The 22,684-nt window shown below is 35.6% G+C and overlaps 1 protein-coding gene across 2 annotated transcripts in view; it reads left to right on the top strand.

The window, feature by feature from the left end:
- Positions 1-22,684, top strand: part of NUDCD1 (NudC domain containing 1) — an 80,531-nt gene that overhangs the window by 33,782 nt on the left and 24,065 nt on the right. For both annotated transcript variants that reach the window (XM_032316105.1, XM_032316104.1), the window contains 2 exons: positions 4,133-4,277; positions 8,483-8,608. In XM_032316105.1, coding sequence (XP_032171996.1) covers positions 4,133-4,277; positions 8,483-8,608 — 271 coding nt within the window. The remainder of the gene's footprint in view (positions 1-4,132; positions 4,278-8,482; positions 8,609-22,684) is intronic.

Here is a 22,684-nt window from a genome sequence, read left to right as displayed (position 1 = left end):
TTCAACGTAACTGTATATAGTTTTTTACAGCTTACTTTTGTTGACTTTCAACAGTTAATCTTGGATAACTTTCCATAAAGTATACCTAGTAATTTATTCTCCTTTGTGGTTATTTATGGTATTTTATTCTATCAACCGCACAATCATTTTTTAAAAATGGTCCTGTATTATGGATATTTTGACTATTTGCAATCTTTTGGTACAATGAATGACTTTCTAGGGGTGCCTGAGTGGCTCAGTGGGTTAAGCCTCTGCCTTCGGCTCAGGTCATGATCTCAGGGTCCTAGGATTGAGCCCCGAGTCTGGCTCTCTGCTCAGCAGGGAGTCTGCTTCCCCCCTCTCTCTCCATCTGCTTCTCTGCCTACTTGTGATCTCTCTGTCAAATAAACAAATAAGATCTTTAAAAAAAAACAACAATGAATGACTTTTTGGATGGTTCAGTAGCTTCACTGAGTGAGACAGGTGTCAAACTCAATGAATTCTACATATAAAATCTGAATTTTATCTATAAAAACCTCAGTTAAAAGGAATATGTAAAACAAATAGGTAAAGGTTGAGTGTCTTATAAAACTATAACCTTTGCTTCTGCTTTTAGTCCCCTTTGGAAATTTGTTGCCCCAGATCCTTTCCACATTCCTCAGGTATTTGGATTAATAAAATTACTCTTTTATTATAAATTAAGAGTTAGTAATCACTACATTCTGTGATAAAAAGGGTCAAAGTTGGTCAGAAGTGGGTTAAAATTAGATATTTTTACCTTAAATATAATTTTCAATTTGTAATACAAGACCCATTTGGATCTTTGGTATGAGTCTAAATTCTGAGAGTCAAAAAAATGGTGTCTGCTTCAAAAAAGTTTAAGCTTTATCTTTTTAGATCCTGAATTCATTTTATTCATGGGGAAGTTTGGTGACTTGGTTATACTTTCTTTTTTAATGCAGTAAGAAAAATAGATTCATGAGTAAATGATGTCATTTATGGTTTATTAAGAATTATTGAACTCTTCAGTATTCAGTAAATTCAATGATAAAGAATAATGATTTCTGTGAATCTGATCCCTTGTCTTTCTGTTTTGGCACATGGATTTTTCTTAAGCTGTTCTACTAATTCTTGGCTAACCAGTTTTAATCATGGTATATTTAAATAATCCTGTAATTCTTCCAACATTTTTCATAATCAGTCCTGCAAATGTTTATGAAAGCACTTTTATTGTAATTCTAATTAAAGTATATTACTCTTCTAGTGGGAGAGTGAAAAGTTGATCTGAGCTAGATTAAATTCAATCTCATGGACGTGGTAGTTTTCAGAAATCCAACCTTCAAGGTGATAAAAGTCATTTATAGAATCCTTACCAACAGTCTTACAACTTCTTTCTTTAAGAATACCATACTTATTAACACATCAAGTTATGAGTAGGTACCTGATTTTGCCAACAGTTTATCCATTTACCTGGATAATAAAGATTTACCTGGATAATAAAGAACCTTGGAATCTATTGTTTCTGGTAATCACCCATCTGATTAGGGTTGGGTCACCACAGTCAAGCACATTGGCTTTTTGCTTCATTCTTTGTGAACTTTGACATGCTAACACACTGAATTCCTAACAGAGTCTCGTAAAATTACTCTTTCCTAATTTTATTTTATTTTTAATTGAAGTATAATTAATATACAGTATTGTATTAGTTTCAGTTTTATAATACAATGATTCAACAATTCTGTACTTAATGGTTATCATGATAGGTATAACCCTTAATCCCTTTACATTTTTTAACATCTTTTAAAAACTTAGTTAGAAGGTTCTTTAAGAGGGGTGCCTGGGTGGCTCATTGGGTTAAAGCCTCTGCCTTCGGCTCAGGTCATGATCCCAGGGTCCTGGGATCCAGCCCCGCATTAGGCTCTCTGCTCAGCGGGGAGCCTGCTTCCTCCTCTCTCTCTGCCTGCCTCTCTGCCTACTTGTAATCTTTGTCTGTCAAATAAATAAATAAAATCTTTTTTAAAAAATAAAGGCTCTTTAAGAAATATTTTATATCACCACATTCTATTTAAACATATGAGATTTGAGGGTAGCATTTATAAATTGGCAAACCAGCTGTAACATATTATTAATAGAAGTCAGGAAGCAGTAACCCAGCAAAGCAAGCTCTAGAGTTCAGCATTTAATACCTGAGTATTGTTTTCCCATTAAATTTGAGGTACTTGATTACAATTTTATATTACAAAAGATAATTACAGTGACATGTTGGTGGTGTCATTGGTTTAAAAACATGATTCTCTGTACCTGGTTAAATTATTCATATAATAAGAGTAAAATAAAATAAAATATAAAATAAATTTAAAAATCAGAGTATTTTTTAATAACGTTCCGTCTCACTTTGGAAGGATTTATTAACTAGTCTAGGTTATTATGTTATATGTTCTTTTTTGCTTGGATAATAGGATATGATACTAGTTTCAAAATGTAGAAATGAAGTTGTGCTAAAAGGGTTGCACGAAGTGTGCGATTTAAAGATGTTTCACAAATTCTTTATCATTGAGATTGTATGAACTCTAGATAGCAACTGACGACAAACAGTACTTCTATATTCTGGTCATGGTAAACTTTCTTCAGTAATTATTTACATATATTCGTTCAAAGTGGAAGAATAGTACAGTAATGAGGAACTTGGACTTGGAGTCAGACTGCTTTCCTAGCTTGTAACTTTGGCAAGTTACTTAACCTCTCTAGTCCTTTTATTTTTTTTTCTTACTTGTGAAATGAAGATGAAAATAATACTTTATTTGGTTGTCATGAGCAACTGATGAGTTGAAAACACCTGAAATGCTTGACAGCACCTGGCATATGGGAAGATTAAGTATGCGTCGCTGTCATGATTCTTCTTCATTGCCATCATCATTTTCGAGATAACCTTTCTCTTAGAGACTGTATTATTGTAGTAATTTTTAATGCTAATGATAGGAACTCATTACATGGAAAAGATATTTTGTATTGTCTCTTAAAATAAGCAGTTTCAGAAAAATGTAAACTGCTGTAATTAATTCATGAGGTGGTGATAATAACAGCCTTGAAAAAGAATAACTGATAGGTTTGCATGTTCTATTTGATAATTATGATAATAGTTATGATTGTGCCCTTGCAATTTTTCCTTGCAGTTGTGTTCCAGGGCACGGGTTAGTGGCACACGTGTACCAGAGATGGCACATGGAAAGGTTGCTTTCCTATGGAACAGCTACCACCACCCCCGCTTCTTTGTGTTACAGCAACAGCTACTCCTAAAGCAGCTTACGTGAATTTCCCTTGCTATTTAAGAGGCACTTGGACATCTCCTGTGACCACAGTCTGCACTGACTCAACTCTTTCCCCTTACTGCTGCATCAAACCTTAATCCTAGGATTCACTGATAGGCCCTTTTTAGCGTTATTTGGAATTTGTGTTTAATGGCTTAAAAGTATGTAATTAGATTTTCAGTTGATAGAGACCAAATTAACAACTTCTTTTCTCCTAAAGAGTTATCAAAATTATTTCTACTTTCTTTTCAGTTCTTTAAAATATGTATTTTAAAAATTAACATTTGTATTGATCTAAGTTGCCTAATGTTTTACGTTAATAATTATATATCATGACTACTAGTTTGGGGACATGAAACTATTTTTTGGCTCCATGCACAAGGAGGTACCTTTAGTTATAGTCTCTGTGCAGTTAACTTTATGTGCCCACTTCAGTCATTACCCTCACCACCACCACCATTCGAATGCTTAGTAAAAGAGCTCATGGATCCATGCTGCTTTTTCGTCACTTACTTCCACTAACACACCGCAGATTTGGACTACAACAGTACTTTCTAGGTGGCCTCACTCTTGCCAGTCAATCTTCTCATCAGGCCATTTGACATACCACTTCCAGTGATATTTTTTTTGTTTGTTTATTAAGTATAAGTTATTTACCCTTGGATTACAGATTTTCCATCCATATTCCAGTAGGCAGTGCTAAAACTAACACATATTTTGTAAAACATCTCTGGCTGGACACCAAAGCGGGGGATAAATTCAGTGGAAGATTCTTCTGTTTGGGGTTGATTATATAATTTGTATAGTTGCTCAATGTAACATTACTTTCCTTGTTTAACTTCTAGCTTGGAGATTTTCTTGACTAAAAAGAATGAAGGACTAACATGGCCAGAGCTAGTGGTTGGTGATAAACAAGGAGAGTTTATAAGAGACTCGGCACAGTGTGCTGCAATAGCTGAACGTTTAATGCATTTGACCTCTGAAGAACTGGTAAGCAATTGCAGTAGTAGTGTCATTTTCCAAAGGCCCAGAAGTATATGAGGATTATGCCATGTTTTTCAAACATTATTTTACATTTGATAATGTTAGAGACACAGATTAGGCACTAAGGAACGGTGTTTGACTATAGCTTAAAATTCTAATACTCATTCCTTACACTACATGAATACATGAATGTGTGGAGTCATTGTATAAGGTGGGTGTTCATGTATGTATGTATCTCTATGTACATATATATACATATATATACACACACACATATTCACACATATACACACATAAATATATATATTCTCCTTTGGAGAATCAGTGTACCAATACTGGTATGGACAAAAATTATGATCTAATAATCTACTTGTCATCATTGACATATTTTAGGTTATCTTAGACTATCACTAGGGGTATAAATATATACTATAATTAATTTTAATTCTCAAAGTAATTCATTGCAGTGATTATAATAATCACTACTCATTCAACTATGAGATTTTGTTGAAGTGTTCCAGTCTGATAACTTTTAACATAATGTTAAAAATTTGAATAAAGCATACTAGAATTTCAGTTATATGTTTATTCACCAAAAATGATATCAGCACATGTAAAATATCTGACTTATTGCCACTTGGAGTTAGAACGATGAGGAAAAAACTGTATGAAGACATAGTTGTACTATAGGGTTAATTGAATCCTAAAATAGGAAGGAAATTAGAATATTGAAAGTAAATATCTCTGTCAAAAAAAAGGATGGCCAAAATGGAGAAACCAAGTTTCATGTCTGCCAGCAGTAAATTAAAATTTCAGGAATCACTAGAGTTCATGTGTAAGACCATGATATTTTAATTTCATAGTCCTGGTATTACAATAAGCCATGCAGACTGCTTTGCCCTGTTATGTTCCTTAAGCAAGTATTTATTGTGTTGTACTCTGGAATATAATATATAATATTATAATATAGTTACAGTAGTGGAGTTTTATGGGGTTTTTTATGTTAGGAGGTTTGTTTTGATATTGTAGATTATTGCTGTTAACTGCCTTTTAAACTTGATTATTTCAAATGAAGATTGGTCTGTACGAGTAAGTTATTTATGGCTGAAAACCAATATGTTTGTTACATTTTAGAAAAAGACATAGAATCTTATTATCGCAACTGAAGGCTGTCTCATGTGTTTCAAATCTTTATACTTTTTCTTGCCATTCTGCATTGGTTAGAACCTTTAATCCATTGGAGAATAGAAATGATGAATAGTGAATGCAGATATTCTTGCCTCATTTGTAATCTTAGAAAAATAACTGAATATTTCACTGTTAAGTATTATGGGTTTTTGTCATGACGAGAACATATTCTTCAATTTGTTAAACTGAGTGCTTTGAATCATGAAAGGCTATAGAATTTTGTCAAATACATTTTCTTTTTTTGTGGTTTATAAACCCAAATTGGTCATGATGTATTATCCTATTTACATATTACTGGTTTGGATTTGCTAAATGTTATTAAGGACTTTTGCATCTATATTTAGGAGGAATATTGATCTGTAGTTTTCGTTTTATCTTTTTACTGTCGTTATCCAGTTTTGATATCCGGGTAGTGCTGATGTCAAAGATGAGTAGGGAAGTGTTACTGCTTGTTCTAGTTCTGGAAGAGATTGTATAGAATTGGCACTATTTCTATAAATATAGAATTTACCTGTGAGACCATCTAGATTGGAGTTTTCTTTTTTGGAGGTTTTTAACCATAAATTTAATTTATTAGGTATAGCAATTATTTTGGGCATCTATTTCCATTGTTTTGTGTTGTTGTTTTTTTCAGTTTCCAATTTCATTTCTGTTATTACGTTATTTTCTCCTTTTTCCTTACTTTGGATTTATTTTGCTCTATTTTTAAACATGAAAGTTTAGATGATGGCTTTTTTAACCCACTTTTCTATTGAAGATACTTAATGCTATGTACTTCATTCTAAACAGTACTTGACCTTCATCCTCCCAAATTTCAGCCTATCATCTTAACCCCTTTAAGGCTTGATTTGATTTGGTACTGTATTTCCATGTTTTTTATATGCCGATATTCCTTGTTTGTTCTTACTCCTAGGCAGAACTTTTCATGAATCTCAAATGAAAGTCTAGGATGTTAATCAGGGCTTCTGTGTGGGCCCTGTCCTCTAATTTTTGTCTCCCAAGCACTTCAATAACATCAACACTCAGCTTTGGAGCCCCTTGCCTACTTCTTTCCTCTTCTCTTTTTCCAGCTGAGCTTGAAAATCTGTAAATGACACAGAAACAGCAGAGTCTTGGGTTCTCTTCTCTGCAATTCCCCTTTCTCTCTAATCTTCTCCTATTAAAATCTGGCTACCTTGATGGTCCTGACCTTTTAATTTTGCCCTTTTCAGCAAAATGGAAAGGGGAAAAGGTAATGGAAAGGGGAGCGAGAAGTGCAGAGGATACCTTCTGTATGCTGCTGGACATACTTATGTTCTTGAATCACTGGAAAAATGGCCCCAGCTAATTGCTGATATTGCCTTCCCAGCCAAGCATAGCAACCAGGATTGTTTCCATCGATGTATAGGCTGGAGCAGACAACCACAACTAGGTGGCCCCATATCCCAGGTGGAACATGCTCAGGTTTGATAATAAAGATCTGTTAACTCCCGGCCATTTAGTTTCAGAGGCTTTCTCAGGTCATTTCAGTAAGTTCTCAATAACATGACAGCATTTTGGCAAATTGGGTATGTGGACATTTGGTCAGTTGTAGAATTACATTTCTGTGTATGTATGTAAATGCAATTCATCAGCTGAGCATTGTGATTCTTTTACTCTGAGGGATATAAGACCAGTCAGTGATTCTTACATTTAAGCAATGGAGATTATAAAAATTAATGATTCTATTTATCTCCACTTTCGTCTTACTAGCTATACCTCTGTGTTTTTGTTTGGTTGGATATTTGTATGTGTGTGTTTAGTGGTTTTGAGTTTACACTATACACCTTTAACTCATTACCATCTTTGTCAAAAAATATTTCACTCATAAATTAAGAACTTAATAGATTTCTAGTCATCCTTTCTGTTACTCTTTTCATACTTTTTATTTCTTCATGTAATGAACTCAATGATACATTATTATTTTAACTTTAATCAGTGTTCTTTTCAAGAGATTAGAAATATGGGTAGAAAGATCTTAAATTGCCCCATATATCTGTCATTTCCTTTGTTCTACATTTCTTCCTGTTGGTTCACATTTCCATCTGTTGTCATTTTTCTCCTGGCTGAAGAACTTCCTTTAGCATTTTTTATAGTACAGATTTGCTGGGGAAATTCTCTCAGCTTCTGTTTGCTACAAAAATATTAATGCTGTATTCCTTTTTTAGTATCTTTCTTAAGTATGTGAGTCAAGGTTGATGGTTTCCCCCCTTTCATCACTTCAGTTCTACTCCATTGTTTTCTGGCTTGCATTGTTTCTGATGAGAAATTGGCTATCATTTGTATCTTTGTTCCTCTATTCATAATGGTTTTTTTTTTTCCTCCTCTGGCTACTTAAGATATTTTATTACTGCTTTTCAACAATTTCATTATAATGTGATTTGCAGTGAGTTTTTTTGATGTTTCTTTGACCTTTTTGAATCTATAGGATTATAGTTTTCATCATTTATTAATAGTTTCTTCAAATTTGTTTCCATTCTTCCTGCCCCCTTCTAATTACTCATGTGTTAGACCATTTCACGCTGTTCCACAGGTTACTGAAGTTCTGGGGGTTTTTGTTGGTGGTGGTGGTCTTTTCCTTTTTTTTTTGGTTCTCTTTGTGTTTCATTTTAGATGGACTATTGCTTTGTTTCAAGCTCACAGGTCTTCTGCCATGTCTCATTTGTTGCCAATCCCATCTTTTTTGGTTTCCATTTCAGATACTATATTTTCATATTTAGAAGTTCAGTTTGGTTCTTTTTTGGTCTCCCATACCTCTGTCAACATATACGTGTTTTTCTTTACATCTTTGAGTCTATAGAACATGTTTACAATACCTGTTTTAATATCTTTTTCTGGTGATTTCATTATTCTGTCATTTCTGTTTTTGTTGATTAGCATTTACTGGTCATGGGCCTGAAATTTAGTTTTTAATTACTGCTATAATCTTGATCTTTTTAAGAATGAAGAAATCCATTTCCTTATTGTTGAAGGTTTATTTGTTTATTTTGTTTTCTGGTCTTAAGAATCCAAATCCAGATAAAGAAAAACCTCCATGTAATGCTCAAGAGTTAGAAGAATGTGACATTTTCTTTGAAGAGAGCTCCAGTTTATGCAGATTTGATGGCAGTTCATTAAAAACTACTCATGTGGTAAGTTCTTGATGATTATATTTCTAAAAATTTATGAATAAGTACAAGTTACATGAGATGATAATTGACCAAATGTGTAATTTGCAAAGCTGGCTTGCTTGGCAGTTTATTGACTATGATCTAAAACTCATCAGTCTATGAAGTTGGAGTTTCATACCACCATCCCCAATAAAACACTGTTGTGTTGTTTTGGTACTGTTGCATATTTGATATCTTGTAATTGGCTTTTTTCTGTTCAGGTTTTTATATATAGTTACAACTAATTTTTAATAACCTCTTATCTTTTTTCATTTGAAATTATAAGTTTTCTTCATGTTCTTATTTCAATCTGGTTTAAAGGCTGGGTGACACTGTATAATGTTATTGTTGGTGTTCTTGTTTGTATGCGTATATAGTAGTTGTCCTATAGATTATAGGATGCACTTTTTTTTTTTTTTTTTTAGATTTTATTTATTTATCAGAGAGAGAAAGGGGAGAGAGCGAGCACAGGCAGACAGAATGGCAGGCAGAGGCAGAGGGAGAAGCAGGCTCCCCGCCGAGCAAGGAGCCTGATGTGGGACTCGATCCCAGGACGCTGGGATCATGACCTGAGCCGAAGGCAGCTGCTTAACCAACTGAGCCACCCAGGCGTCCCAAGGCCGCACTTTTAATACATTTTTAAAATTGCATTATTCATGATGATGCTATTTTTTAAACATCCCTTCTTTACATGAAGTCTTTTTCTATATTCAGGTGTTTTCTTTAATAGAGTTACAGAAGTCAGATTAAATCTACAGTCTCATTCATGTTAGCAGTTATTACCTATGTCATTGCATCTTTACCTGCTCCTTCAGTTTTTTTGTTTGATCTTTACTAATTGGCATACAAGATATAGGATTTTTAGTCTGTGGTTTTTTTATTTTTGACTGTTTCTTAATGATTACTCTTAACTCTTTCGTGAAGAATTTTTTCCTTTATTTTGTTTTGGTGTTTCTGACTGACTTGTATGGTCTTCTTTATAAAATGTGTTCTTAAAGAGCATGTATGGTAGTCTCCATTATAAGTAGGTTCTGTCTTCAGAAAGTTAAGAAACATACATACAGTTCCTCATTGTACCATAGTTTTTAGAGATGATATCTGATAAAACATTTTCAGTATTTTGTACATACTCTGAAACTGTTTAATCACAATTCAGTGTTAATTGCTGGTTTAACTCCAATCATTTGTATTTTGTATAAATTGCAAAATGATCACCACAATAAGTCTAGGTAATGTTTGTCACAATACGTAGTTAGAAATTTTTCTCTTATAATGAGAACTTTTAAGGGGTACTCTGTTAATAATTTCAAATATGAAGTATAGTACTATTAACTGTAGTCACTGTGCTATACTTTATAATACCCAATACTTACTTATAACTGGAAGTTTATACCTGTTCACACCCTTAATCCATCCCCCAGCCACCATCAGGTGTGAGGTATAAAGGCATATCTCATGGTGGTTTTGATTTACATTTCTTGATGCTTAATGTTGTTGAGTACCTTTTTATGTACGAGTTGGCCATCTGTGTAGATCATTTTTGGAAAAAAGATCTATTTAGTTCCCTTAATCATTTTTTTTTTTAAAGATTTTATTTATTTGACAGACAGAGATCTCAAGTATGCAGAGAGGCAGGCAGAGTTAGAGAGGAGGAAGCAGGCTCCCCGCTGAGCAGAGAATCCGATGTGGGGCTCGATCCCAGGACCCTGAGATCATGACCTGAGCCGAAGGCAGAGGCTTAACCCACTGAGCCACCCAGGCACCCCCCCCTTAATCATTTTTTAATTGCATTGTTTGTTTTTGACTGTGTAATTATAGTTCTTTATAAATTTTGGATGTTAACCCTTTATCAGATATGATTTACAGATTTTTTTTTTTCTTATGCAGGAGGGTTGCCTTTTCATTTTGTTGATCATTTCCTTTGCTGTTCAGAAGTTTTTTGGTTCAAAACAGTCCCGCTTGTTACTTTCGCTTTTGTTGCCTTTGCTCCAAAAAATCATTGCCAAGACTAATGTCAAGAAGCTTAGTGCTTCTGTTTTCTTTTAGGAGTTCTATGATTTCAGGTCTTAAGTTAAACTTTTTAATCCATTTGAGTGAGTTTTTGTGTATAATGTAAAGATAGTGGTCCAATTTATCCAATTTTCCCAACACTGTTTGTTTAAGGGGGACTCTCCTTTCTCCATTGTGTATTCATGGCTCCTTTATCATAAATTGAGCATATGTGGGTGGTTTTAGTTCTGGACTCTGTTCCATTTCTGTGTCTGTTTTTATGTCAAGACTATACTATTTTGATTACTATAGCTTTGTTATATAGTTTGAAATCAGGAGGCGTTTTTTAATAGATTATGTTGGCTATTTGGGATCTTCGGTAGTTCCATATAAATGTTGGGATTTTGTTCTGTTTCTGAGAAAAAAGCCATTGGAATTTTGATAGGAATATTATTGACTCTAAATTGCTTTGCTTAATATGGACATTTTAACAATTTTTCCAATCCATGAGCATGGAACATCTTTCCATTTATTTTTGTTTTCTTCAGTTTCTTCTATTGGTATCTTACAGTTTTTAGTGTACACATTGTTGACCTCCTTGGTTGAATTTATTCCTAATTTATTCTTTTCAGTGCAATTGTTAGATTGTTTTCTTAATTTCTATTTCCAACAGTATGTAACTAGTATATAGAAACAATAGCTTCTATATTTTGACTTTGCATCCTGCAACTTTACTGAATTTGTTAGTTTTAACAGTTTTTTACTAGACTCTTTAGGGTTTTCTATGTAGTATGTCATCTGCAAATAATGACAGTTTTACTTCTTCCTTTGACTTGGATGCCTTTTCTTTTTCCTGCCTAATTGCTGTGCTTAGGATTTCTAATACTATGTCGAATAAATGTGGTAAGAGTGGGTATCCTTTTCTTATTCTTGATCTTTGAAGAAAAGCTTTTAACTTTTCACTGTTGAGTTTGATATTAGCTGTGGGCTTGTCATCTGTGGCCTTTATTATGTTGAGGTGTATTCCCTCTTGTACCCACTTTTTTAGAGTTTTTATAAATGTTGAATTTTGTCAGATGCTTTTTCTGCATGTATTGAAATGATCATATGATTGTTTTCTTCATTTTATTTATGTGGAATATCATTAATTTAGAGATATTGAACCCTTGCATTTCTGAAATAAACCTCACTTGCCCTTATTCTGTGACCCTTTTTATGTGTTAATTCATTTTGTTAATATTTCGCTGAGGAGTTTAGCATCTGTGTTTATCATCAGTATTGGCCTGCAATTTTATTTTCTTGTGACATTTTTGTCATCAGGGCAACGCTGGCCTTATAAAATGAGTTTGGAAGTGTTCCCTCCTCTTCTATTTTTGGAAGCCTTTGAAAAAGATTAATACTAATTTTTACTTAAGTGTATGGTAGAATTCACCATTGAAGCTGTCTTGTCCTGGACTGTATAAGGAGGTTTTTGATAAACTGGTCACTTTATCCATTTCTTTAGGTTGTCCTGTTTGTTGATGTATAATTGTTCATGGTAGTCTCATGATCCTTTGTATTTCTGTGGTATCCGTTGTAACTTTTTCATTTCTGATTTTGAGTTCATTCTTTTTCCTTGGCAAGTCTAAGTCTAGCTAGAGGTTTGTCAATTTTGTTTATCTTTTCTAAAGAACCAGTGTTTAGAGACTAAAAAGACAGTAGGAAAGATCAATGAAACTATCATTTATTTCTACTCTGATCTTTATTTCCTTCTTTTTACTAACTTCGGGCTTTGTTCTTTTTCTCGCTCCTTGAAGTATAACATTAGGTTGTTTATTTATGATTTTTCTTCTTTCTTGAGGTAGTAATTTATTGCTATTCAGTCTTAGAAATGCTTTTGCTTCATTCCAAATGTTTTGGTATATTGTATTTCCATTTTCTGTTGTCTCAAGGTATTTTTTGAGTTCTCTTGGTTTCTTTTTGACCCATTGGTTGTTTTATAGCATGTTGTTTAATCTCCACATATCTCTGAATTTTCTGGTTTTATATTTGCAAATGATTGTAGTTTCATACCATTGTGATCAGAAAAGTGCTTGATAAGATCTCAGTCTTCTTAAATTTATTAAGACTTGTTCTGTGCCTTAGTATCTCATCTATTCTGGAGAGTGCTCCATGTTCACTTTAGAAGAATGTCTACTCTGTTGCTTTTGGATGGAATGTTTTTGTAAGTCTCTTAAGTCTGTCTTAATGATTTTTCTGAGTGGATGATCTAACCATTGGTGAAAGTGGGTTATTAAAGTCCCCTATTATTATATTATATTCCTTCAGGTCTGTTAATATTTGCTTTATGTATGTAGGTGTTTCTATGTTGGCTATATAAATATTTACAAATGTTACATTCTCTTATTAGAGTGACCTTTTTATCATTATATAATGACTTTGTTTGTCTCTTATTACAGTCTTTGTCTTAAAGTCTGTTTTGTCTGATGTAAGTATAGCTACCGCAACTTTCTTTAGGTTTCCACTGAATGAAGTATTTTCTCCATCCCTTCACTTTTGATCTTTGTGTGTCCTTACATCTCAAGTGAGTCTCTCCTAGGCAGCATATAGATGGGTTCTGGGTTGTTTTTTTTTTTTTTTTCCCTTCTTTTTCTTTAAGCAAGTCTGTATTTTTATTGGAGAGTTTATTTAGATTTTAATTAGTTATTGGTAGGTATGTACTTATTGCCATTTTGCTACTTATTTTCTGGGTATTTTGTAGTTTCTCTGTTCTTTTCTTTGTCTTTTTTTGTGATTTGATGATTTTCCAGAGTGGTATGCTTAGATTCCTTTATCTTTTGTGTATGTACTGTACATTTTTGCTTAATGGTTACCATGAGGTTTATTTACATTTAACAGCTTATAACTGTTTTATGTTGATAACAGCTTAAGTATGAATGCATTTTAAGGGTCTAAATTTTTACTCCCTGTAACATTTAATGTTTTTAATGCACGATTAACATTTTTATAGTTTTGTGTATCCCTTAACATATTGTTGTAGTTATATTTTTACGACTTTCAACTTTTAACCTTCATATTACCTTTTACAGGTGATTAACCCGCCATTTTTACAGCATTAAATTATTTTGAAAATTAGTATTTATCTACCTTTACCAGTGAGATTTATATTTTCACATGTTTTTCTGTTATTATCTGGCCTTCTTTTTTAGAAGTCCCTTTAACATTTCTTACAAGGCCAGTGTAGTGGTGGTGAACTCCTTCAGCTTTTGCTTGTCTGGAAAACTGTTTCTCCTGCCATTCTGAATGATTTCCTTGCCAGGTAGAGTATTCTTGATTGGAAATATTTTTCTTTTGGCACTCTGAGTGTATCATATTATAAACTTCTGGCCTACAAAATTACCCCTGAAAAAACTGCCACTGGTCTTGGTATGATGGCGGCGGTCCCTTGTATAAAACAAGTTGTTTTTCTTTTCCTGCTTTTGAGATTCTCTTCTTGTCAGGGAGTCATGGTGGCTCAGTTGGTTAAGTGTTGGACTCTTCATTTCAGCTCAGGTCATGATGTCAGGGCAGTGAAATCAAGTCCCATGTTGGGCTCCATGCTGAGTGCAGAATCTGCTTGGGATTCTCTCCCTCTCCCGCACGTGTGCATGCTTTTTGTCTCTGTCTCTGTCTCTCTCTCAAAAAAAAAAAAAAGATTCTCTCCTTGTTTTTAACTTTTGACACTTTAAATATGGTATGTCTTGGTGTAGGTGTCTTTGAATTCATCTTACTTGAAACTTTCTGGGTGTCCTGAATCTCAATGTCTTTCGTTCCCTAGGTTAGGGATATTTTCTGCCCCTTTTTCTTCATTTTGGGACCCCGGTAATTGCAGATGTTCTGCTTGATGTTGTTCCATAAGGTCCTTAAAGCTATATTTGCTGTCTTTTTTCCATTTTGCTGCTCTGATTTGGTAGGTTCTACTGCTTTATATTTGAGTTCACTTATCCTTTTTTCTGCTTCATCCAGTCTGCTCTTGAACTCTTCTTGGTATACTTTTCAGTGATTGTATTCTTTAGCTCTGTGACTCCTGTTTGGTACTTTCTTGTATTTTCTATCATTTTGTTGAAGTTTTTGCTTTGATTATCCATTCTTCCATGTTTGGTGAGTGTCTTTATGACTGTTATTTTCAGTTCTTCACTGGGTAAACCACTTACCTCCATTTCATTAAGGCATCTTTCTGACATTTTGTCTTGTTCTTCCTGTTTCTTAATTTTCCTGAATTTTCTGTGTTGGTTTCTGTGCATTAGATAAAACACCCAACTCTCTGAAGGAATGGTCTCTTGTAGGAATGGTCTCTTGCAGGAGAGCTCTCCCCTAGCTCTTGATTGTCTCTCAAACCTTTCTGATTGCCCAAGCAGCCTACTTTACTCTTAGTAGCTCCCAGTGTTTGAGGGTGTACCAACACCTGTCAGTGTCCCTAAGTGGAGGATCCCAGTCAGCAGCTATATTCAGGCTGATTCAGGCCTGTCCCTCAGGCAATGGCTTTTTTTTTTTTTTTAAGATTATTTATTTGACAGAGAAAAATCACAAGTAGACAGAGAGGCAGACAGAGAGGGAGAGGGAAGCAGGCTCCCTGCTGAGCAGAGAGCTCGATGCGGGACTCGATCCCAGGATCCCGGGATCATGACCTGAGCCAAAGGCAGAGGCTTTAACCCACTGAGCCACCCAGGCGCCCAGGCAATGGCTTTTAAAGTATGCAAAATATATAGTTATAAACAGAAGTTCCATTGTCCACCAGAACTGGGTAAACTAGAGGTGTCCCCAGATGGCAGCCACAAAAGTCAGGATGCCAGAGATGTGTACAAGCTCCTTTCTAGGAGTTACACTCTGGAACAAGGCAGAGAGATAGCACAACAATAGTACTATCTCCATCCCTAGAAAGTATGTCAGAAGTCCCTGAATGTGTGTCAGACTAGCAACCCAGAAGCCTCTCCCTCAGCCTGAAGTTTGAGGGCAAGCAAATAGACCTTCTTCACAGAAAAACTTGGGATAGGTTTCTTTCTGCTAGTGCTGTGCCCTGGTGGTGGCAGCTGGCCAAGAACTGCATCTCCAGTTGTTACTGTCCCATGGGATCCAGGAATAAAAACCCCACTGGCCCCAAAAGATAGGCAGTTACAGGGCATCCCCTACATAGTAGCCATAAAAACAGACGACCAGATTAAAAACTGGGGTTCTTGATGTATGTACAGCTTCCCTCTGGAGATGCTGGCCCTCCCGGAGCCCGGCAAGGGAGGGTACAAAGATCGTGCCAACCGTCTGAGGTCTCTGGAGAGGAGCGTAGCTAGCGCAAGATGTGTGTTTCATTAGAAACCTGCCCCTCAGGCTGCAGCTATAAAGATAAGCTGATAGGCCTCTTTTACAGAGAGGAAGACTGGCTACTTCAGTTTTTTGCCTCTGTGCTTTTCCCTAGGGGTGGTACCTGGTTAAGAATGCTTTCTCTGTCCTGTGCAGGCTTGTGGGATCTGTAAGACTAAATCCCTCTGCCAGAGCCAAGTGATCTAGAGGCCTGTCTTGGGTGGCAGCCACAGAAATTGGGGCATCTTCTGAGAGGTACCTGTGCTCTGGAGTGAGGCAGAGTGAGGAATGCAAAGTTGACACTTGCCATTTCTATCTCTTAGGAGTATTCCAGTATGACTGTAGATGAGTGGTAAATTAGTTGCTTAATAAGAAGTAAGTAAGTCTGGGTACTTTGCAGTCAGCTGCCTCTGTGGCTGTTAAGTCTGTGCCCCATGGCTCTTTAATAACAGTTTCTCAGTTCAAGCTCCCTTGCTTTCAAACATAAATGTTTTGGAGACTCATCTCTCAAGTGCACACTGGTCATAAAAGGTGGGGTGCTTGGGACGCCTGGGTGGCTCAGTTGGTTAAGCAGCTGCCTTCGGCTCAGGTCATGATCCCAGCGTCCTGGGATCGAGTCCCACATCGGGCTCCTTGCTCGGCAGGGAGCCTGCTTCTCCCTCTGCCTCTGCCTTCCACTCTGTCTGCCTGTGCTCGCTCTCGCTCGCTCTCTCTCTGACAAATAAATAAATAAATAAATAATCTTTAAAAAAAAAAAAAAAGGTGGGGTGCCTGATAGGGAGTTAAACCCATCATTTCTCAGGGAGTAGCTTGGTGTTCCAAGTTCCCTCTTGATTGTAGGTGACTGTGCCAAGGTTTATGTAGGGTTTATGGTGAGATTATGTCTCAGCCCCTCTACCTGCTTAGATATAGGTTTTTTCTCAGAGCAGTTTGTTCCACTTATAGCTGTAGATTCATTGTGACCATGTGAGGATCTTTCTGTGCTGCCATCTTGAACCGAATCTCTTAAATATCTTGTCTTTGTTTCAGTTGTGTTAAATTTGAGACCAAAGTTTCTTTTTTATAATTATAAGCACTTTGATTTTTCTATTATTAGAATAATAATTTTCTATTATTATTATTATTTTTTATAAATAAACAGATTCTGTGAAGTAAAAATACATAAACATGGCTGTTTGGGCATAAGTGGAATGGTATAAATGGAACAGCTCCAACAAATAAGTAATAAGTGCATCTTTTTTCTAAAGGCAGAATTGGTTTGTCAGCGTATTGTATGAAAGTCAAGGTCTACCTGGTTAAATGTGTAGTTTCTTGAAACTTGTTATTGGAGGAAGGGAACGAAGGAGGCTATAGTATTACAGATGTTCAGTGCTACGTCCACTTTAGGAATCAAATAGTTCTTTATTGACAATCTGTACTTCTTTCTGCAGTGTTCACTTCAGGTATTCTCTTCATGATTTCATTTATCATAACTTTGGACAATTTGAAATTACCTGTACATGGAAAGGTCAGTATATGTCCTTATAGTTTTAGGAAACAATACTGTAATAAAAAGGTCAGAACTCTATATTATAAATGACAGATTTTTCAAAATATAAAATTCCCTGAAAGAAATGGAAATCAGGCTTAGAATTTGACATTTGGAAAATAAAATGTAAAATGAATATATGCGGCAACATAATAAAAGAAGTATTAAGTAGTAGATCTGAGAAAGAAAAGTAATGAGATATGGTCATCTTACTATTGGATGTAAAGCACCAATCAGAATTCAAATATAAATGAAGAGGAGGAGTTATTTTTGCTTCTGTCTACTGTACAAAATAGTAGCCACTGTCCACATAGTAGGTAATGAGCATTTGAAATATAGGTTTTTGAATTGAGATATATGATAAATACACAACCAGATTTTGAAGTCTTAAAATAAAAAGAGACTATTAAATACATTAGTAACTTTTATTTGAATTTTTATGTTGAAATAGAAATAGTTTAGATAATGTTTGGTTAATGTGAGTACTAGAAAATTCAAATTTATGTATGTAGTATGCAGTTTCTGCTGAATAACACTAATTTGTAATGATCAAATTAATTGTAGAGCAATCAAAAGGTAATAGGATATTTTTAAAAATTATAGTGAGTTTCTAAGATCACACCAGATGGTATTTTTTTTAAGATTTTTAAAAATTTATTTGAGAGGGAGAGCTAGAGCACAAGCAGAGGGAGCAGGAGAGAAAGAGAGAAGCAGCCTTCGCACTGAGCAGGGAGCCTGATATGGGTCTCAGTCCCAGGACCCTGGGAGCATGACCCGAGCCAAAGGCAGACACTTAACCAGCTAAGCCACCCAGGCACCCCACGATCAGATGGTATTCATCATATGCTGCTTAAAACATGAAACTGAAATAGCTAAAAAAAAGTATTTGCCACTTATAAATAAATAAAGCCATCAAGATAAGAAGCAGAAGAGTTACAAAAAGGAAATAATTCTTTTAGATTAATATCGTTATGAAAGCTAGTAGAAAAGGCATGTATCTAATATACTAATTCTTTTAAAAAGATATTAAGGATAAGATCAGAAGTTATAGGGTAGGAAGTATGTTTAGAAAGGATCTAAACCAATGGTCCTCAAGATTTTGGTCTCAGGATCCTTTGGTCTTACATTCTTGAAATATCTTGACCAAGAATTAGAATTTAAGCTGTATTGGGGCACCTGGGTGGCTCAGTTGGTTAAGCGTCCCCCTCTTGGTTTTGGCTCAGGTCATGATCTCAGGGTCTTGGGATTGAGCCCCACATCAAGCTCTGCATTCAGTAAGGAGTCTGCCTGAGAATCTTCCTCTCCACGCACCTCTCCCCCCTCCCCTTGAATGCACGCATAGTCTAAAATAAACCTTTTTAAAAAAAGAAATTAAGCTATATAATAATTTCCTTAATATGGCCTCCATAACAAAGTACCACAGACTAGGTGACTTAAACAGTGGAAATTTGTTTTCTCACAGTTCTGGAGGCTAGAAGTCAGATCTAGGTGTTAGCATGGTTAGATTCTTCTGAAGCCTCTCTCCTTGGCTTGTAGATGGTTGGCTGTCATCTTCTTTTAGTAATCACATGGGCCTCCTGCCTATGTTTGTTTCCTAATCTTTTTTAAGGGCGTAGTCATATTGGATTAGGACCCACCCTAATGACCTCAGTTTAATTTAACAAAGGTTCTGTCTTCAAATAAGGTCACATTCTGAGATACTGTGAGGTTAGGACTTAAACATAACCGACTTTGGAAGGGCCACAGCTTAAGCCCACAATATCCTTTATCTAGATTCTAGCAGTCATTAACATTTTGCCACATTTCTTTTTTTCTATCTCCTCTCCTATTTGCGAATATATTTAGGAATGAGTTCCACAAGCATGTCCCTTTACCCCCAGTACCTCACATATACACTAAAAACGAAGGCATTTTCCTATATAACCACAATACAAGTGAGGAAGTTTAATGTTGATAACAATAATTTTATCTAATACAGTGCATACCAGATTTTGCCAATTGCACAAATAATGTATTAAATGGCAATTTTTTTTTCCTGATTTGGAAACATTGCAATTAATTGTGATCTCTCTATAGTCTCCTTTAATTTGGAATACCCAGTTACCCAGCTTTTACAACATTGACTTTGTTTTGTACCTTTTATGAACTGTATCCAATATTCCCTCAAAATCAGATTCATTTGCTACATTTTTGCCAGGAATACCACATAAATGAAATTTCTGTTTTAGAGAAGAATGATAATTCTTCTCATGAAGAAGAACTTTATGGCAGTTTCCTTACTATTGTGATGTGAAATTTAATTGGATTAAATTGGTATTTACCAAGTTTCTCTTCTCCTAAGTTATCATCTTCCCCTTTGAATGAATACACACTTTGTGTGAAGGACAGAGTAATCTCGATAAAGGGTTTAGTAGGCTTTGTCATGTCCCTCTGCTTTCCTTCCTATAGTGGCTTCCTATCTGTCATATTTAGAATTATGTCTAGAATTTTTATAAATTTTATAAATTTTTAGAATTTATAAGCCCTCTTCTGTAACTCACTGTATGTATTTATTTTTTTTGGATTTTTAAAATTTTTTTATTTTTTATAAACATATATTTTTATCCCCAGGGGTACAGGTCTGTGAATCACCAGGTTTACACACTTCACAGCACTCACCAAACCACATACCCTCCCCAATGTCCATAATCCCACCCCCTTCTCCCAAACCCCCTCCCCCCAGCAACCCTCAGTTTGTTTTGTGAGATTAAGAGTCACTTGTGGTTTGTCTCCCTCCCAATCCCATCTTGTTTCATTGATTCTTCTCCTACCCACTTAAGCCCCCATGTTGCATCACCACTTCCTCATATCAGGGAGATCATATGATAGTTGTCTTTCTCTGCTTGACTTATTTCGCTAAGCATGATAACGCTCTAGTTCCATCCATGTTGTCGCAAATGGCAAGATTTAATTTCTTTTGATGGCTGCATAGTATTCCATTGTGTATATATACCACATCTTCTTGATCCATTCATCTGTTGATGGACATCTAGGTTCTTTCCATAGTTTGGCTATTGTGGACATTGCTGCTATAAGCATTCGGGTGCACGTGCCCCTTTGGATCACTACGTTTGTATCTTTAGGGTAAATACCCAATAGTGCAATTGCTGGGTCATAGGGCAGTTCTATTTTCAACATTTTGAGGAACCTCCATGCTGTTTTCCAGAGTGGCTGCACCAGCTTGCATTCCCACCAACAGTGGAGGAGGGTTCCCCTTTCTCCGCATCCTCGCCAGCATCTGTCATTTCCTGACTTGTTGATTTTAGCCATTCTGACTGGTGTGAGGTGATATCTCATTGTGGTTTTGATTTGTATTTCCCTGATGCCGAGTGATATGGAGCACTTTTTCATGTGTCTATTGGCCATCTGGATGTCTTCTTTGCAGAAATGTCTGTTCATGTCCTCTGCCCATTTCTTGATTGGATTATTTGTTCTTTGGGTGTTGAGTTTGCTAAGTTCTTTATAGATTCTGGACACTAGTCCTTTATCTGATATGTCGTTTGCAAATATCTTCTCCCATTCTGTCAGTTGTCTTTTGATTTTGTTAACTGTTTCCTTTGCTGTGCAAAAGCTTTTGATCTTGATAAAATCCCAATAGTTCATTTTTTCCCTTGCTTCCCTTGCCTTTTGCGTTGTTCCTAGGAAGATGTTGCTGCGGCTGAGGTCGAAGAGGTTGCTGCCTGTGTTCTCCTCAAGGATTTTGATGGATTCCTTTCGCACATTGAGGTCCTTCATCCATTTTGAGTCTATTTTTGTGTGTGGTGTAAGGAAATGGTCCAATTTCATTTTTCTGCATGTGGCTGTCCAATTTTCCCAGCACCATTTATTGAAGAGGCTGTCTTTTTTCCATTGGACAGTCTTTCCTGCTTTGTCGAAGATTAGTTGACTGTAGAGTTGAGGGTCTATTTCTGGGCTCTCTATTCTGTTCCATTGATCTATGTGTCTGTTTTTGTGCCTGTACCATGCTGTCTTGATGATGACAGCTTTGTAATAGAGCTTGAAGTCCGGAATTGTGATGCCACCAACGTTGGCTTTCTCACTGTATGTATTTTAAATTGAAACTCAACACACATACATGTAACAAAAATTTCACAAAACAGTATTATCCTTATTGTATAAGACATTCTTCATTCCATATCATTTTTAATGAGATAAAATAGTTCTTTTTTCTGATCTAGTTAATTTTGCCAAAAAGGTTGAGACCCATAGTTTAAAAAACACTGCCCTCCAGTGCTGATTGTCTCTCATGCTCTACCATTTTTTACTTAGCTCACTTTTCTTCAGCCACGATCGCCTTCATATTCCTCATACTAAAAACATGCTTCTGTTAACACTCTGTATACCTGCAGTGTTCTGCCTTGTCTCATTTGTCCCTTTATTCAGAACTTTCTTCACATGTTATCTTCCATCTCTTAATAGCCTGTATCAAACACAACTGCATTTCTGTTCACCTGTTTTCTTTTTTTTTAATGACCTTTTTATATTTATATATTTATATATTTATATTGTATGATACAGCTAAAGATCCAATCTGATAATTTTCAAAAGTGAAAAAAATGTTTTTCCTTACAATTCTTAAAAAATGGCTATTGTCTGCAGGTGTTAGTAAAGTAAAAATTTAAGTGCATTTCCCCCAGTTGTATTTTATGCCACTTAAGCTAAGATCTGGCATCTTCCCATGTTAAAACATCATTACATAATTAACTTCAGAAATGGATGTTCAAACAAAAATGCAACTTGGGATTTTGTAAGGCGACTTTTCTGTTATTTTCAAACATCAATTTTGGACATACCACACATGCACAACTTATCAACACAATTTAACAATTCAAGCAGAATACACACATATCTTACAGTATGTGGGTTACCATATCTGAAATAGTGCTCTGCCAGGGACATCCTCAATTGTTGCTTAATATAAAAAAATATAAAAAAGGAGGGTAGGGGAAGAAGAGAAGATAATGGAGTGAAAGGACCCTGAGCCAACAGTTACACGTAAGGCAACTCACTCTGAAAATGACCTAAAGACTGGCACAAAACATCTTCCACAGCTAAAGCATAAAGAGAAGAGAAGAGTAAGAGGGGCAGAGACATGGAATCCTGAACTAAACCAAACCCCCAGCTTGGGGAGTTGTGATCTCTCTGGGTTGTGACCCAGAAGCAAGAGGGATATCATGGGCTCACTTGAG

Source organism: Mustela erminea, chromosome 16 (genome assembly GCF_009829155.1).
Source record: "Mustela erminea isolate mMusErm1 chromosome 16, mMusErm1.Pri, whole genome shotgun sequence".
NCBI lineage: Eukaryota > Metazoa > Chordata > Mammalia > Carnivora > Mustelidae > Mustela > Mustela erminea.
Note: the sequence above shows the minus strand (reverse complement) of the source record. Positions and strands in the feature narration are given on the sequence as shown.